Source organism: Bombina bombina, chromosome 1 (genome assembly GCF_027579735.1).
Source record: "Bombina bombina isolate aBomBom1 chromosome 1, aBomBom1.pri, whole genome shotgun sequence".
In the NCBI taxonomy this organism is placed as follows: domain Eukaryota; kingdom Metazoa; phylum Chordata; class Amphibia; order Anura; family Bombinatoridae; genus Bombina; species Bombina bombina.
The window spans coordinates 1488038545-1488056750 of record NC_069499.1 but is presented as its reverse complement, the minus strand read 5'-3'; the positions used below and the strand labels follow the sequence as shown (position 1 = coordinate 1488056750).

Genomic DNA, 18206 nt, shown 5'->3' with positions numbered 1-18206 from the left:
GAGGGCCCTCTAGTGGGCCTGTAACAAAATTAAGGGTTTACCAACTTGAAGTCTGGAGTAATGCTAAATGTGTTGTTACAATGTTGCAAAGGGGAAGGAGGTGTCTGTTTTCTTACCTTTATAGGGTCCTGCAACAGTGAGATCAGCCTCTTTCGGTTTCCAGACTTCAAGAAGAAGGTTTCCCCGCCCACCCGTCCCTGGAAGAGGAGATTGGCGGCTACGATGCGGCTGTTAGGGTGAGTTGGCTCGGCAGGGGTGGGTTTAATTGAGCTAGCCTTCAGTAAGACCGAGCCTTTAATGTAGCTAGCCACCCCTGAAGTTGAGTTGTACGATTCGGCTGGCAGGGGGTGCCTTACTGGGCTGGTTGGATATGCCTCAGCAGGCGGGTGGTCAATGCCCTGGGGAGCGGGCACAAGGAGAGAAGAGTGACGGTCCGGGGAAAAGGGAGGGGTTATGCCTGCCAGGCGCCGGCCTGGGGGTCCTCTCCCTCGCAATTGGACCGAAGACCTCTGAACATCACAGCTCTCTCTGAGTGCCATGGGGCGTGACAGCCGGGTGTCACGCTGCAGGTATCGAAAGGGGCCTTGACCATCTGCTAATAGGGGCTAGGTTAGGGTGAGATGCCGCCAACGTTGAGGATTACGAACTTGTTGCCAAGTCTCGTTGATAGGTTGATCAAGTGCCTAAGGGTAATTGGAATGACTCTTAGGCACAAGTTAAAGCGTTTATTTAATAAACGTGAACCGTGACCGGTTCTTTCTCCCAAACAAATGGTGTTGTGTCTTATTTACTAGATAAGGGTATTAGTCAGTAAGAAGGACGGAATAGATGGTTTAAACCTTATGGTAGTGGAGGGCCCTCTAGTGGGCCTGTAACAAAATTAAGGGTTTACCAACTTGAAGTCTGGAGTAATGCTAAATGTGTTGTTACAATGTTGCAAAGGGGAAGGAGGTGTCTGTTTTCTTACCTTTATAGGGTCCTGCAACAGTGAGATCAGCCTCTTTCGGTTTCCAGACTTCAAGAAGAAGGTTTCCCCGCCCACCCGTCCCTGGAAGAGGAGATTGGCGGCTACGATGCGGCTGTTAGGGTGAGTTGGCTCGGCAGGGGTGGGTTTAATTGAGCTAGCCTTCAGTAAGACCGAGCCTTTAATGTAGCTAGCCACCCCTGAAGTTGAGTTGTACGATTCGGCTGGCAGGGGGTGCCTTACTGGGCTGGTTGGATATGCCTCAGCAGGCGGGTGGTCAATGCCCTGGGGAGCGGGCACAAGGAGAGAAGAGTGACGGTCCGGGGAAAAGGGAGGGGTTATGCCTGCCAGGCGCCGGCCTGGGGGTCCTCTCCCTCGCAATTGGACCGAAGACCTCTGAACATCACAGCTCTCTCTGAGTGCCATGGGGCGTGACAGCCGGGTGTCACGCTGCAGGTATCGAAAGGGGCCTTGACCATCTGCTAATAGGGGCTAGGTTAGGGTGAGATGCCGCCAACGTTGAGGATTACGAACTTGTTGCCAAGTTTCGTTGATAGGTTGATCAAGTGCCTAAGGGTAATTGGAATGACTCTTAGGCACAAGTTAAAGCGTTTATTTAATAAACGTGAACCGTGACCGGTTCTTTCTCCCAAACAAATGGTGTTGTGTCTTATTTACTAGATAAGGGTATTAGTCAGTAAGAAGGACGGAATAGATGGTTTAAACCTTATGGTAGTGGAGGGCCCTCTAGTGGGCCTGTAACAAAATTAAGGGTTTACCAACTTGAAGTCTGGAGTAATGCTAAATGTGTTGTTACAATGTTGCAAAGGGGAAGGAGGTGTCTGTTTTCTTACCTTTATAGGGTCCTGCAACAGTGAGATCAGCCTCTTTCGGTTTCCAGACTTCAAGGAGAAGGTTTCTGAAGTTGTCTGAAGGTTCTTGAAGTAAAACATGGAGAGATCCAGGAGAAAATCTGTGCCTCCCAAGCGTTACAGGGAGGTGGTGGAGATGGCTGCAAGAAAGAAAGGACCTGCAAGGCACAGACAGGAGCCGGAGTCAGAAGATGTGGTACCCCCCACACCCCAAAAATCCCCACCTGCTAGGAGTTTTAATAAAGGAAAGGGCAAGGCAGGGGGTAGCTCATGGCCTAAAGGCGCCGGAGGGAAGGCCCAGACCAGTGGGGTAAATAGGGTAGCCCCTAATCAAGGCCCGCAGGCAAGCGGGGAGGTGTCAGCGGTGGGGGGAACAGAGTGTGGCCAGGGGAATTTGTCTGGTCCGGTTGCCCCAGCGGATGCTGGGGCCGGCCTGGCCGGGCAGTTTGCGGCCTTGCCGCCGGCGGCCTTAGCGGCAGTTTTGGCCTTGGCCCAGTCCTTTGTCGGGGGGTTGCCCCATGGGGACCAGGGCCTTGGCGTGGCTGTCGCTGGGGCTGGCGGTGGTACAGGAGCAGGCCCACAGCACAGCCACATGGCAGAGTGCGCAGCGGAGTCTGGCCCTCCGGTTGGCGGTTCCCGCGAGATCTCCTCCGAGAGTTCTGAGGAGGAGGGGGATCGCGGTCGCCATTCGGAGGGAGGACGCGGCAGAGTGAGGAGTGCCTCGCGTGACCGGAGCCCCGAAGGTAACTTGGGGGGACTCCGGTTAGCGAGCGGGGTATCAGGAGGACAGGCAGGGAGCAGCGGGGCCCACTTACCTGGCATGGGGATGGCTGGGGGTCCGGATGCTGGTAGGAGAGCATGTGGCGCAGTTGGGTCCCACGTGGGTATGCATGTTGATGGCGCGCATGCGCGCATGGCGGTTGACCGCGGTCCTCAGAGGGGCTCATCTGGTGTGTCAGGCGGAGCGGTGTGTTCAGTTGGGAGGCCTACAGTGCGGCCTAGCACGAGTGATCAGGTCGTGGCTACGGATAGAGGCAGTGACGGGCAGAGGCCCGTGGTTGTGGTGAATGAGAGGGGTGCATCGGTACGGAGTACAGGTATAGGGGTCACATTGGGACAAGATTGCATGAGGGGTGGCATGAACCTGAGGTATGCAGGTGTGGATGCAATATCAGAGGCCGAAGGGTCTGAGGGGCCATATGGTAGATTGGAGACTGGACGGAGATATGAACCACACATGGGGTGGGGACATGCGGGGATAACGCATGCCTATGAGGGAGTTTCTCAGTTTAGGGCTGGGGGATTTGTGAGACCGTGTGAGGCGACAAATGATACGCAGTATGAGAGGGTGCAGATGCATAGAGGGGGCCAGTCTCAAGGTGGTGTGGATGAGGATATGATCAGGAGAGCTGTGGAGGCAGCGTTGCATGCGAGAGATGCTGCGAGGCCCCTGCCTGGGTTTAGTGGTCACGCCCGGGAGGGGGCGGCGCAGGAGGTGATTATCAGGGATGCTGTGGCTAATGTTCTGGGTATGTCATCTGGGGGGAGACAGGGGCAGGGGAGAGAGGGTGTTTCAACTGTTGCCCCTCTCGCAGACCGGAGTACCCCCCAAGTTGTTTTGTCTCAACAGGTTCCATCAAGCACAGCAGAGATGGCAGCGAGCACGAGCAGCGCCATGGCAGTAGCAGGTACTAGTGGCATCCAGAGCGCTGCGAGTCCAGCGACTCCTTCGCAAGCAGGGATACCAGGCGAGGGTGAGTGCCACGCACCAGACAACATACACACTGACACGGGGTCTTCCACAAGAAGGTCAGGATCCGATAGCGGGGAGGATCTTGGGTTAGTGGGGAAGGGTCAGCGCAGGATGTTTAGGTGGATAAAGAAGATGGCGTCTGCTAGAGCGAAGGACAAGGCGGGCGCTACGTCCCAGACACTTGAGCTACAGGGAACGCAAGCTTTAGGGGGCGCTGTTACGCCAGTGGGACCAGTGCCTCGCAAAGTGGCTGCACAGGGTGACACTTACCCGTGTTTGGTCCACTCGCTATATGGCCATTTGAAAGCGAAGGTCGTTAAAAAGATTCAAGAGGGAAAATACGTTAACGTATTCGAGCTCTCTCTGGATGCGTTTAGAGCCAAAGAAAGGGCGGCGGATGGCTCGGGCCCAAAGAAAGTACGTAGGCCGGAGACGTACGAGGAATGGCTTAAATGCTTCCGTGTACTGGCTGCGTGCTATGTCGACAGGTGGCCGTTGCAGGGGCATAACCTGTTTAAGTACCAGGATACCATAGAGGATATCCGTACGAGATTCAAGGAAGGCGCATGGCGTGAATACGACATGGCCTTTAGGAGAAAGATGGTAGGTAACCCTCTGCTGCATTTTGGAACTCAGGATATGCACTTGTGGTCCAAATTAGGATTGGAAGGCAGTTCTCCCTCCCCAGTGGCGTCACGTCAAGCACCGCAGCGCCTAGGGGCGCGGCTGGGCAGGAAAGGGAGGGAGTGCTGGAAATACCAGGATAAGCAGTGTGACAGGGGGAGCAGCTGCTCCTTTCGTCACATCTGCAAGTTCTGTGCAGGACCTCACCCAGGCGCCGATTGTGGAAAACGAAAGGACCAGGGACAGCCCAGAATTACGCCTAAGGCGGGAGTTGCAGTCAAGGGCACCAACTCCGCTTAGGTTGCGGGCCATGCTGATATGGCTGGCGAACTACCCCGACACAGGGGCAGCTGAGCTGCTGAGGTCGGGGTTGGAAGGGGGTTTCCGGATACCGGTCATGGGTCGTGTTGAGGGTTCTTCAGTGCACAGGAACTTGAAAACGGCCTATGAATTCCCGCACGTGGTTAGGGAAAAGTTGGCAAAGGAGGTGGCGCTGGGCAGGGTATCGGGGCCATTCTCCACATGCCCGATGGCGGATCTGGTGATCTCCCCATTGGGTGTGGTACCCAAGAAAGAGGAAGGGAAGTTCAGGTTGATACATCACCTTTCTTTCCCAAAAGGGGCGTCAGTCAACGACGCTATTGACCCAGAGCTGAGTTCAGTGCACTATCAATCGTTCGATCGTGCGCTGGACGTGGTCAGGGCATGCGGTCCGGGGGCATTGCTGGCGAAGCTAGACATTGAATCGGCTTTCCGCCTGCTGCCACTGCACCCTTCGGCTTTCAGACTAATGGGCATGAAGTTCGAAGGGGAATATTATGTGGACAGGTGTTTGCCGATGGGCTGCTCATTGTCCTGTTCCTTGTTTGAGTGTTTTAGTTCTTTCCTGCATTGGGTAGTGTACAAGGCGTCAAGTGGGGGAGCGGTGGCCCACTACTTGGACGATTTCTTGTTGGTAGGGAGAGCTGGTTCCACGGAGTGTGAACAGCTCATGGAGGTTATGCAGGATATGATGTCGCGTTTTGGAGTGCCGCTCGCGGACGACAAAACGCAAGGGCCGTGTACATGTCTCACATTTCTAGGTATCGAAATAGATACAGTGCAGGCGGAATGTAGGCTGCCCATGGACAAGGTTGTCCGGATGCTTGGAGCGGTCCGAAGGATTAAGGGGTCGAGCAAGGTTGCGATAAAAGAGGTGCAGGCGCTGCTGGGCCTCCTGAATTTTGCGGGTAGGGTCATCCCGATGGGAAGAGCCTTTAACCGTCGATTGGAGGGACTTTTGAAGGGCCCTACCGGTCTAGCAAAATGGACGAGCATTACGGCGGATGTGAGGGAGGACCTGGAGATATGGGAAAAATTCCTAATGAATTTTAATGGTGTGTGCCTATGGAGGGGTAGGAAAGTACCCAACAAGGCAATAAACTTGTACACGGACGCAGCGGGGGGTTTCGGGTACGGAGCGTACCTGGACGGAGAATGGAGCGCGGCTCCATGGCCGAGGGGCTGGATAGATGCAGGTTTCACCAAAAACTTGACGCTGTTGGAGCTATTCCCGATAGTGGTTGCTGTGGAGATTTGGGGGGATAGACTGGCTAATAAATCGGTGGTGTTCTGGACGGACAACATGAGTGTGGTGTACGCCATTAACAGGCTGTCCGCGTCATCGCCAGCGGTTGTGTGTTGCTTGCGTCACTTGGTGTTGCGATGCTTGCAGTTCAATATACATTTTACCGCCAAACACGTCCCGGGAGTGCAGAACATTATTGCAGATGCACTCTCTCGATTTAAATGGGAGCAGTTTAGGGCAGCGGCACCCATGGCGGCAGAGGAGGGGTTAACATGCCCATCTTCTCTTTGGCAGCTGGTGAAGGTTGGATGAGCATCCTAGCTTTGGTGAAGGCATCCTTGGCGCCAAGGACATGGTCAACATATAAGAGTCACTGGGACTGCTGGGAGGCGTTCTGTCAACGCGGAGGTGTACAGGTACAAAGGGCTTCTAGGGTGCTGGTGTTGGAATGGTTGGCTTTACTACGGAAAGAAGGGGTCAGTAAGGCCGGCGCGAGTAGTAGGCTATCGGCTCTGGCCTTCTTTAACAAGGCGCTTGGCTTTGAGGACCACTCCGGAACCTTCCTAGTAAGGAAGGTGTTGAAGGGGTGGGGCAGGTTGGCCCCCCGTCAGAAAGATCGGAGAGAGCCCATTACACGGGAGAGATTGAAGGCGTTAGCGAATGGTGTGGCAAAGGTTTGCACATCCAAGTACGAGCAGCTTCTTTTCCGAACGGCATTTGCTTTGGCGTTTGCGGGAGCCCTCAGGGTGGGGGAGCTTGTGGCGTCTGCAAAGGAGAAAGGTCGAGGAGGAGTGCAGTTGGAGCATGTCCGTTTGACGGACGAGGGGCTCCTGTTGTTCATACCCAGGTCCAAGACGGACCAGGAGGGGGTGGGGGCATGGCTGCCCCTTGAACGTCAAGAGTTTGAGGATTGCTGCCCAGTGGCATGCTTGGAGCAATACCTGAAGGTGAGGCCGGCGGGAGGGCAACTGCTCCTGATACATGAGGACGGTTTGGCCCTCTCGGTTTTTCAATTCCGCCAGGTATTGACGAAGACGGCAAAGGAGGCCGGGTTGGATCCGGGCAGGATCGCCCCGCACTCGTTTAGAATACGCGCGGCGACCAGCGCAGCGCAAAAGGGAGTTACGGTGGCGGAGATTAAGCGCTTGGGTAGATGGAAGTCGTCCCAGTACAAGACTTATATTAGACCTGATAAAGGACACTGCTAGAGCACAGACATGTGGGCGGGTCCATACTTCCAAAGGGGGGTTTTTGTTGGGGGGGGACCCAGGTTGTGCAAGGGCGGTTTTTTCATGGTGGTGTTCTCTGTTTTATCAGGTGTTGTGAATGCGAAAGCACCTCCGGTTCGTGTATGGATGGTAGGCCATTCATACATCCACTGGGCTCATCTCAGGGCGTTACGATCGCCGGAAGGTCAGCAACTTGGATTCCCAACGTCCAAGGCAAGCTTTCGGTGGTTAGGGCGCAGGGGACTGTCGTGGGCTGATTTGCCTGCACTTTTACAGGAGGCACACAAAAGGTGGGGGCGGCCTAATGTTTTAGTGCTGCACCTCGGGGGAAATGACTTGGGGGCAATGCCCGCGCTGGATTTGATCAGAAGAATGACAGCGGATGTGCAATGGATGCACACTTGGTTGCAGGGTGTGACTTTGGGGTGGTCAAATGTAGTTGCTCGACTGCAATGGCGGCACATTGTCACACAGAGGGCTGCATATAATGTGCGCAAAAAGGTGAATAGGGAGATGGGAAGAGCGGTCACGGGCATTGGGGGTTTCGTGGTCAGGCACGAAAGCATAACGGCCGACAAAAGGGACCTATTTAGGCCTGATGGAGTCCACCTTACGGACGTAGGGTTGGATATGTTTCTAAGGGACATCAGGGGAGCCTTGTTGGGGATTATTCATTAAAGTTTGGGTTAAATTGTTGTATCTGCAATCTGTTGAAATCGTTATGTTTTATGGTTATGATTAGTTAAAGTGTGGTTTATTACTGGGTTCCTGTTGGTTGGTTTGGCGGCAAGAGTTCGCCTGGCTCTTGTGGCGGGTGGTCAATGCCCTGGGGAGCGGGCACAAGGAGAGAAGAGTGACGGTCCGGGGAAAAGGGAGGGGTTATGCCTGCCAGGCGCCGGCCTGGGGGTCCTCTCCCTCGCAATTGGACCGAAGACCTCTGAACATCACAGCTCTCTCTGAGTGCCATGGGGCGTGACAGCCGGGTGTCACGCTGCAGGTATCGAAAGGGGCCTTGACCATCTGCTAATAGGGGCTAGGTTAGGGTGAGATGCCGCCAACGTTGAGGATTACGAACTTGTTGCCAAGTTTCGTTGATAGGTTGATCAAGTGCCTAAGGGTAATTGGAATGACTCTTAGGCACAAGTTAAAGCGTTTATTTAATAAACGTGAACCGTGACCGGTTCTTTCTCCCAAACAAATGGTGTTGTGTCTTATTTACTAGATAAGGGTATTAGTCAGTAAGAAGGACGGAATAGATGGTTTAAACCTTATGGTAGTGGAGGGCCCTCTAGTGGGCCTGTAACAAAATTAAGGGTTTACCAACTTGAAGTCTGGAGTAATGCTAAATGTGTTGTTACAATGTTGCAAGGGGGAAGGAGGTGTCTGTTTTCTTACCTTTATAGGGTCCTGCAACAGTGAGATCAGCCTCTTTCGGTTTCCAGACTTCAAGGAGAAGGTTTCCCCGCCCACCCGTCCCTGGAAGAGGAGATTGGCGGCTACGATGCGGCTGTTAGGGTGAGTTGGCTCGGCAGGGGTGGGTTTAATTGAGCTAGCCTTCAGTAAGACCGAGCCTTTAATGTAGCTAGCCACCCCTGAAGTTGAGTTGTACGATTCGGCTGGCAGGGGGTGCCTTACTGGGCTGGTTGGATATGCCTCAGCAGGCGGGTGGTCAATGCCCTGGGGAGCGGGCACAAGGAGAGAAGAGTGACGGTCCGGGGAAAAGGGAGGGGTTATGCCTGCCAGGCGCCGGCCTGGGGGTCCTCTCCCTCGCAATTGGACCGAAGACCTCTGAACATCACAGCTCTCTCTGAGTGCCATGGGGCGTGACAGCCGGGTGTCACGCTGCAGGTATCGAAAGGGGCCTTGACCATCTGCTAATAGGGGCTAGGTTAGGGTGAGATGCCGCCAACGTTGAGGATTACGAACTTGTTGCCAAGTTTCGTTGATAGGTTGATCAAGTGCCTAAGGGTAATTGGAATGACTCTTAGGCACAAGTTAAAGCGTTTATTTAATAAACGTGAACCGTGACCGGTTCTTTCTCCCAAACAAATGGTGTTGTGTCTTATTTACTAGATAAGGGTATTAGTCAGTAAGAAGGACGGAATAGATGGTTTAAACCTTAACATTTAAAGAGACAGTAACGGTTTTGTTTTAAAACGGTTTTTGTGCTTTATTAACCAGTTTAAGCCTGTTTAACATGTCTGTACCTTCAGATAGATCATGTTCTGTATGTATGGTAGCCAATGTGGTTCCCCATTCAAATATAGTGTGATAATTGTGCCATTGCGTCCAAACAAAGTAAGGACAGAACTGTCACAAATTGTAAAGTTGCCCAGGATGATTCCTCAGATGAAGGAAGTAGACATAGTTCTACATCATCTCCTTCTGTGTCTATACCAGTTATGCCCGCACAGGCGACCCCTAGTACTTCTAGCGCGCCAATGCTTGTTACTATGCAGTAATTGACGGCAGTAATGGATAACTCCATAGCTAATATTTTATCCAAAATGCCAGCATTTCAGAGAAAGCGCGATTGCTCTGTTTTAAACACTGTAGAGCAGGAGGGCGCTGATGATAATTTTTCTGTCATACCCTCACACCAATCTGAAGTGGCAGTGAGGGAGGGTTTGTCAGATGGGGAAATTTCTGATACAGGAAGAATTTCTCAGCAGGCAGAACCTGATGTTGTGACATTTAAATTTAAATTAGAGCATCTCCGCGCATTACTTAAGGAGGTGCTATCTACTCTGGATGATTGTGACAATCTGGTCAACCCAGAAAAATTGTGCAAGATGGACAGTTCCTTGAGGTCCCGGTGCGCCCTGATGCTTTTCCGATACCTAAACGGGTGGCGGACATAGTGAATAAGGAGTGGGAGAAGCCAGGCATACCTTTTGTCCCTCCTCCTATATTTAAGAAATTGTTCCCTATGGTCGACCCCAGGAAGGACACATGGCAAACAGTCCCTAAGGTCGAGGGGGAGTTTTCTACTCTAGCCAAGCGCACGACCATTCCTATTGAGGACAATTGTGCTTTCAAAGATCCTATGGATAAAAAATTGGAGGGTTTGCTTAAAAAGATTTTTGTTCAGCAAGGTTACCCCCTTCAACCTATTTCGTGCATTATTCCTGTCACTACAGAGGCGCTCAGTAGGGAGACTCCGTATGAGGAAGTCATGGACAGAATTTACGCACTTAAGTTAGCTAATTCCTTTATTTTAGACGCCGCTTTGCAGTTAGCGAGGTTAGCGGCAAAAAATTCAGGGTTTACAATTGTGGCACGCAGAGCTCTCTGGCTAAAGTCTTGGTCGGTGGATGTATCTTCCAAGACAAAATTGCTTAATACCCCTTTCAAAGGTAAGACCCCTTTTGGGCCAGAATTGAAAGAGATTATTTCAGTCATCACTGGGGGAAAGGGCCATGCCCTCCCACAAGATAAACCTTTCAAGGCTAAGAATAAGTCCAATTTTCGTTCCTTTCGCAATTTCAGGAACGGACCGGCTTCCAACTCGGCAGCCTCTAGACAAGAGGGTAACGCTTCCCAGACTAAACCAGCTTGGAAATCAATGCAAGGCTGGAACAAGGGTAAACAGGCCAAGAAACCTGCTGCTGCTACCAAGACAGCATGAAGAGGTAGCCCCCGATCCAGAACCGGATCTAGTAGGGGGCAGACTCTCTCTCTCTTTGCTCAGGCTTGGGCAAGAGATGTTCAGGATCCCTGGTCACTAGAAATAGTCTCTCAGGGTTATCTTCTAGAATTCAAGGAACTACCCCCAAGGGGAAGGTTCCACATGTCTCACTTATCTTCAAACCAAGTAAAGAGACAGGCATTCTTACATTGTGTAGAAGACCTGTTAAAGATGGGAGTGATACTCCCAGTTCCAACTGTGGAACAAGGTCAGGGGTTTTACTCAAATCTGTTTGTAGTTCCCAAAAAAAGAGGGAACTTTCAGACCAATTCTGGATTTAAAAATTCTAAACAAATTTCTCAGAGTGCCATCGTTCAAAATGGAAACTATTCGAACGATTTTACCTACAATCCAGGAGGGTCAATTTATGACTACTGTGGATCTAAAGGATGCGTATCTGCATATTCCTATCCACAGAGATCATCATCAGTTCCTAAGGTTCGCCTTTCTGGACAAACATTACCTATTGTGGCTCTCCCATTCGGACTAGCCACTGCTCCAAGGATTTTCACAAAGGTGCTCGGGTCCCTTCTAGCGGTTCTAAGACCCAGGGGCATTGCAGTGGCACCTTACTTGGACGACATCCTAATTCAAGCGTCATCTCTTTCAAAGACAAAGGCTCACACAGACATTGTTCTAGCCTTTCTCAGATCTCACGGGTGGTAGGTGAACATAGAAAAAAGTTCCCCGTCTCCGTCAACAAGAGTCCCTTTCTTGGGAACAATAATAGATTCTTTAGAAATGAAGATTTTCCTGACAGATGTCAGAGAGTCAAAGCTTCTAAACGCTTGTCAAGTTCTTCACTCTGTTCTACGGCCTTCCATAGCTCAGTGCATGGAAGTAGTAGGGTTGATGGTTGCAGCAATGGACATAGTTCCTTTTGCGCGAATTCATCTAAGACCATTACAACTGTGCATGCTCAAACAGTGGAATGGGGACTATACAGACTTGTCTCCAGTGATTTAAGTAGATCAGAAGACCAGAGACTCACTCCGTTGGTGGCTGACTCAGGATCACCTGTCCCAGGGAATGATCTTCCGCAGACCAGAGTGGGTCATTGTCACGACCGACGCCAGTCTATTAGGCTGGGGCGCGGTCTGGGATTCCCTGAAAGCTCAGGGTCTATGGTCTCGGGAAGAGTCTCTTCTCCCGATAAACATCCTGGAACTGAGAGCGATATTCAATGCTCTCCGGGCTTGGCCTCAACTAGCAAAGGCCAGATTCATAAGATTCCAATCAGACAACATGACGACTGTTGCTTACTTCAACCATCAGGGGGGAACAAGGAGTTCCCTGGCGATGAGAGAGGTGACCAAGATCATCAAATGGGCAGAGGATCACTCCTACCACCTGTCTGCGATCCACATCCCAGGAGTGGAAAACTGGGAGGCGGATTATCTGAGTCGTCAGACCTTTCATCCGGGGGAGTGGGAACTCCACCCGGAGGTGTTTGCCCAGTTGACCCAATTATGGGGCATTCCAGACATGGATCTGATGGCGTCTCATCAGAACTTCAAGGTTCCTTGCTACGGGTCCAGATCCAGGGATCCCAAGGCGACTCTAGTGGATGCATTAGTGGCGCCTTGGACTTTCAACCTAGCTTATGCGTTTCCACCGTTCCTTCTCATTCCCAGGCTGGTAGCCAGGATCAAACAGGAGAAGGCCTCGGTGATTTTGATAGCTCCTGCGTGGCCACGCAGGACTTGGTATGCAGACCTGGTGAATATGTCATCGGCTCCACCATGGAAGCTACCTTTGAGACAGGATCTTCTAGTACAAGGTCCATTCGAACATCCAAATCTAGTTTCTCTCCAGCTGACTGCTTGGAAATTGAACGCTTGATTTTGTCTAAGCGTGGGTTTTCGGATTCTGTGATAGATACTCTGGTACAAGCCAGAAAACCTGTGACTAGAAAGATTACCATAAAATATGGAAAAGATATATCTGTTGGTGTGAATCCAAGGGATTCTCATGGAGTAAGATTAAAATTCCTAGGATCCTTTCCTTTCTCCAAGAAGGTTTGGATAAGGGATTATCAGCGAGTTCTCTAAAAGGACAGATTTCTGCTTTATCTGTCTTGTTACACAAACGACTGGCAGCTGTGCCAGATGTTCAAGCTTTTGTTCAGGCTTTGGTCAGGATCAAGCCTGTTTACAGACCCTTGACTCCTCCCTGGAGTCTAAATTTGGTTCTTTCAGTTCTTCAAGGGGTTCCGTTTGAACCCTTACATTCCATAGATATCAAGTTGTTATCTTGGAAAGTTCTGTTTTTGGTTGCTATTCTTCTGCTAGAAGAGTTTCTGAATTATCTGCTCTGCAGTGTAATCCGCCCTATCTGGTGTTCCATTCAGATAAGGTTGTTTTGCGTACTAAACCTGGTTTCCTTCCAAAGGTTGTTTCCAACAAGAATATTAACCAGGAAATAGTTGTGCCTTCTTTGTGTCCGAATCCAGTTTCAAAGAAGGAACGCTTGTTACACAATTTAGATGTAGTCCGTGCTTTAAAGTTCTTTTTAGAAGCAACAAAGGATTTCAGACAAACGTCTTCTCTGTTTGTAGTTTATTCTGGCAAGAGGAGAGGTCAAAAAAGCTACTGCTACCTCTCTTTCCTTTTGGCTGAAAAGCATCATACGATTGGCTTACGAGACTGCCGGACGGCAGCCTCCTGAACGAATCACAGCTCACTCTACTAGGGCTGTGGCTTCCACATGGGCCTTCAAGAACGAGGCTTCTGTTGATCAGATATGTAAGGCAGCGACCTGGTCTTCTCTGCACACTTTGTCCAAATTCTACAAATTTGATACTTTTGCTTCTTCGGAGGCTATTTTTGGGAGAAAGGTTTTGCAAGCCGTGGTGCCTTCTGTTTAGGTAACCTGATTTGCGCCCTCCCTTCATCCGTGTCCTAAAGCTTTGGTATTGGTTCCCACAAGTAATGGATGACACCGTGGACCGGACATACCAATGTTGGAGAAAACAGAATTTATGCTTACCTGATAAATTACTTTCTCCAACGGTGTGTCCGGTCCACGGCCCGCCCTGGTTTTTTAATCAGGTTTGAAGAATTTCTTTCTCTATACACTACAGTCACCACGGCACACTATAGTTTCTCCTTTTTTTCTCCTAACCGTCGGTCGAATGACTGGGGGGGCGGAGCCTGGGAGGGACTATATGGACAGCTCTTGCTGTGTGCTCTCCTTGCCTTTCCCTGTGGGGGAGGAGAATATCCCACAAGTAATGGATGACACCGTGGACCGGACACACCGTTGGAGAAAGTAATTTATCAGGTAAGCATAAATTCTGTTTTCTTTCTATAGGAAACTTTGAGACCAGTGCACTTTTTTTTTTTCCTCTCAGTGAGGAGTACAAAATTTAACCCCAAGAGGCTGAATAAGTCCTGTCCTGGGAGCCTCTATCAATAAATAAACAAAATAAATTACCAGAGATATCTGCAATACATACATTTAATAGGTGTGTGTATGTAATGTTCCATCCATTTTTGATAACGGTTTTCAATTGCATGGCCATTTGAGTTAAGTTAAAGGGACATAAACCCAAAAATATTCTTAATAAATCGGCCCCTTAAAATAAATTGATGTTTTGAAAGAAAAGTTTACAACAAATGTAAACAAATATTTATGTTGTGATTATTTACAAATGCTTATGTTAAGGTTGATAATATATCAATGACATATTTAATTTATACTCTCTCTTTCTCTCTCTCTCTCTCTCTCTCTCTCTCTCTCTCTCTCTCTCTCTATCTAAGTATCTATATCTAGCTATAAATATCTATATATATATATCTATTTAAATATCTGCAACGGAAACATTTTTTCACTGTAAGAGCAATACAATTGTTGAACTCATTATCAAAGGAGGTAGTGAATGCCAATACCCTAGATACATTTAAAAATAGTCTGGATACATTTCTGTATATAAATATATAAATACAGAAAAAATATGTACACAAAATATAACCCCCCCCACAATTTTCAGAGGCAAAAGTTAGTATTTAATGTGATCTTCCTTGGCACTAAGCACATCTTGAACTCTTTTGAGAAGACTGTCCTGAAGTTTTCTGAAGTAATCTTCTAGTATATTATACCAGGCTTCTTTCAGCACTTCCCAGAGTTTTTCTTTTGTCCAGCTGATCCCAAAGCCTCTAAAACATATTATACCAGGCTTCTTTCAGCACTTCCCAGAGTTTTTCTTTTGTCCAGCTGATCCCAGAGCCTCTAAAAAATATTATACCAGGCTTCTTTCAGTACTTTCCAGAGTTCTTCTTCTGTCCAGCTGATCCCTCTAAAAAATTTAGGTCTTGACTCTGTGGAGGCCAGTCCATGAAAGCCAGCGTTTTATCAGCATGATGTCACTGCATTAGAAGTGTTCTTGGGATAGTTATCAAATATATTTTGATTGACAAAAGAGTGCTGTATCCCCTTGCTTTGTATAGGAGTTTACTGAGCCCTATCACCTTTTTCTTTCTTGAAACATTTGTTTAATATATATTTATGTATTATACACATATTAACACATAATATATATGTATATAAGCATATACATATATTTAAAATTACAATTGCATGCACGACTTACCCTCTTCGCTTAGGTTCTGTGCCTATGTAGATATTATTTTCAACAAAGGATGCCAAAAGAACAAAGTAAAGTTGATCATATAAGTGAATTTAAAAGTGTTTTAAAATTACATTTTTTATCTGAAGTTGTATAATTACCCATAACTAAACATTTGAAATAAAAAGTTCCCTTTAACCAAAAAAAGATAGGAAATCAAACTTTGAAGGAAACACATTCTGAGATTTGCACAACTATGTAACTTTTCATTACAAGAAATATTGGCCCCTATTTATCAAGGTCCGACAGACCTCGCTGAATACGGCGAGCAATATGCTCGCCGTATTCAGCATTGCATCAGCAGCTCACAAGAGCTGCTGATGCAACGCCGCCCCCTGCAGACTCACGGCCAATAGGCCGCCAGCAGGGGGTGTCAATCAACCCGATCGTACTCGATCGGGTTGATTTGCGGCGATGTCTGTCCGCCTGCTCAGAGCAGGCGGACAGGTTATGGAGCAGCGGTCTTTGTGACCGCTGCTTCATAACTGCTGTTTCTGGCGAGCCTGCAGGCTCGCCAGAAACACGGGGCATCAAGCTCCAATCGGAGCTTGATACATATGCCCCATAGTGTCATCTGAATTATAAGAATCATATTTTATTTTTAACCCCTGCCTTCCACCTTCACAGTGGAAATTGCTCTAGCCCAGAGTTGCTGAGCCCAGAGTTTAAATGTTACAAGATAGAAGCAACTCCATTGATTATACAGGACAGTGACTCGCAACTTGCATATGTGACGAGGGGCAGATACAAATGTATCTAAATTCTGCAATATTTAATTTACAATGTTGCAGAGTTGTTGTTTTACACAATAAATATTATTTTCACAAATATTTTTTAAGCACATGAAAACCATAAATGTTAAAGGGACACTAAACCCAATTTTTTTCTTTTGTGATTCAGATAGAGAACGCAATTTTAAGCAACTTTCTAATTTACTCCTATTAACATTTTTTGTTCTCTTGGTATCTTTATTTTAAAAAAGCATGAATATAAGCTAAGGAGGTGGGTCATTTTTGGTTCAGCACCTGGATAGCGCTTGCTGAGTGGTGACTAAACGTAGCCACCAATCTGGGTGCTGAACCAAAAATAGGCCTGCTCCTAAGTTTATATTCCTGCTTTTTCAAATAAAGATACCAAGAGAATGAAGAAAAATTGATTATAGGAGTAAATTTGAAAATTGTTATTTTGCATGCTCTATCTGAATCATGAAAGAAAACATTTGGATTTAGTGACATGAATGACCCTTTATCAATCTGTAGAAAATATAGGTAAATCGATGCTCGATAAATTTCATATTGAAATAAAAATAAATCTAACTCTTTTTCTTATTCAGCATTACTGGCCTCACATCTTTTATTTTTATAAGGCTTAATAGCTTATTTACAAGTTCATCACTATCTAGTTCTCCCAAAAAATCAAAAGATGGAAAATCATATTAGTGACTTGTTTTGTTGTTATAGGGTCGATTTTCCAGCAATTGCCAATAAGTTTGAAAATGATGATCTCTTAAAATGATTACACCATGGGCCGATTTATCAATGTCTGATGGATATGAAACGCTGCTTGTAATTAACTGCTCGTGCAATGCCTCCCCCTGCAGATTTGCGGACAATCGGCCGCTAGCAGGGGGTGTCAATCAACCTGATCGTATTCGATCGGGCGGATTGATGTCCGCAGCCTCAAAGGCAGTGGACGAGTTAAGGAGCAGTGGTCTTAAGACTGCTGCTTCTTAACTCCTGTTTCCCGCAAGGCTCGCACAGAAACAGGGTTTTTGGCCCCATTCGGGTCATGATAAATCGGCCCCCTATTGTCAATTTTGGTACCAGACCAACATAACACTTTTTTAGAGCCCAAACTAAACTGTTAAATTATAATGACATTTATTCATTCATACAAGGTTCATTAGCATTTGAATAGGATTTAATGCCCAAGCAAACTAAAATATTTATGTACAGTATAAACTGTGCTGGGTATTCTTTACCAATCATTTGTAATATGCAGAAAGCAGTATAATATAAACTAATATTGTAAATAGATTAGTAATGTGGTTAACTAATTATCATTTACATCCTTTTATGTTTTAATATATTTTTCTCTAATCTTAGGATGTCAAAGAGACAAATAAAAATCAAACAAAATCCAGAGATGTTGGAAGATGCAGATGATGATGTTTTGGCTGAAAAAGAAAAGGTTAAAAACTATGAAACAAACTCAGCAGAAGAGGTAATTAAAATTATCTTTTTTTTTTAATGAAAGTAGAAAGCTGAAATGTCCCCTAATTGCTGAGTATGTTATCTTGCCTGCAAGAATAACATACCTGGTTATTACAAATGGATGATTCCATATTTTTACCAAAGCATCTTAAAGGGATAGTCTAGTCAAAATTAAACTTTTATGATTCAAATAGAGCAAGCAACTTTCTAATTTACTCCTGTTATCATGTTTTCTTTGTTCTCTTTGTATCTTTATTTGAAAAAGCAAGAATGAAAGCTTTGAAGCTGGTCAATTTTTGCGTCAGCACCTGGGTAGTGCTTGCTGATTGGTGTCTAAATGTACAGACTTCACAAAGGCTTAACTCACTGAAATTTCAAAGGAAAAAGGGTGGAACGCTCCAGTACTGTGAGATCTCTCTCATTTATGTACGTGAAGCAGAGACATTTATATTTCTGTTTTTACTACAATTTAACTTGCTTTTATCTATATTTTAGTATATATTACTTTTCTGATAGTTAAAATAAGTGTATTGAATTTTGAACACACTTTACCTGCATACAGCTGGTAAGGCAAACCAGTGAGATCAGCTTGTTTAAAAGGGTTACAAAATTGAGACTTGTGAGAGAGTTTCAGATATACCCTAAGAACTCCCCTGTTCTGCCCAGGGA

General features: G+C 47.4%; 1 protein-coding gene across 1 annotated transcript in view; it reads left to right on the top strand.

Annotated features, from left to right (window-relative positions):
* LOC128653797 (ABC-type organic anion transporter ABCA8) overlaps positions 1-18206 on the top strand; it is a 669484-nt gene that overhangs the window by 512218 nt on the left and 139060 nt on the right. Inside the window, exon 29 of the mRNA XM_053707306.1 lies at positions 17430-17547. Within this exon, the coding sequence (XP_053563281.1) occupies positions 17430-17547 (118 nt within the window). The remainder of the gene's footprint in view (positions 1-17429; positions 17548-18206) is intronic.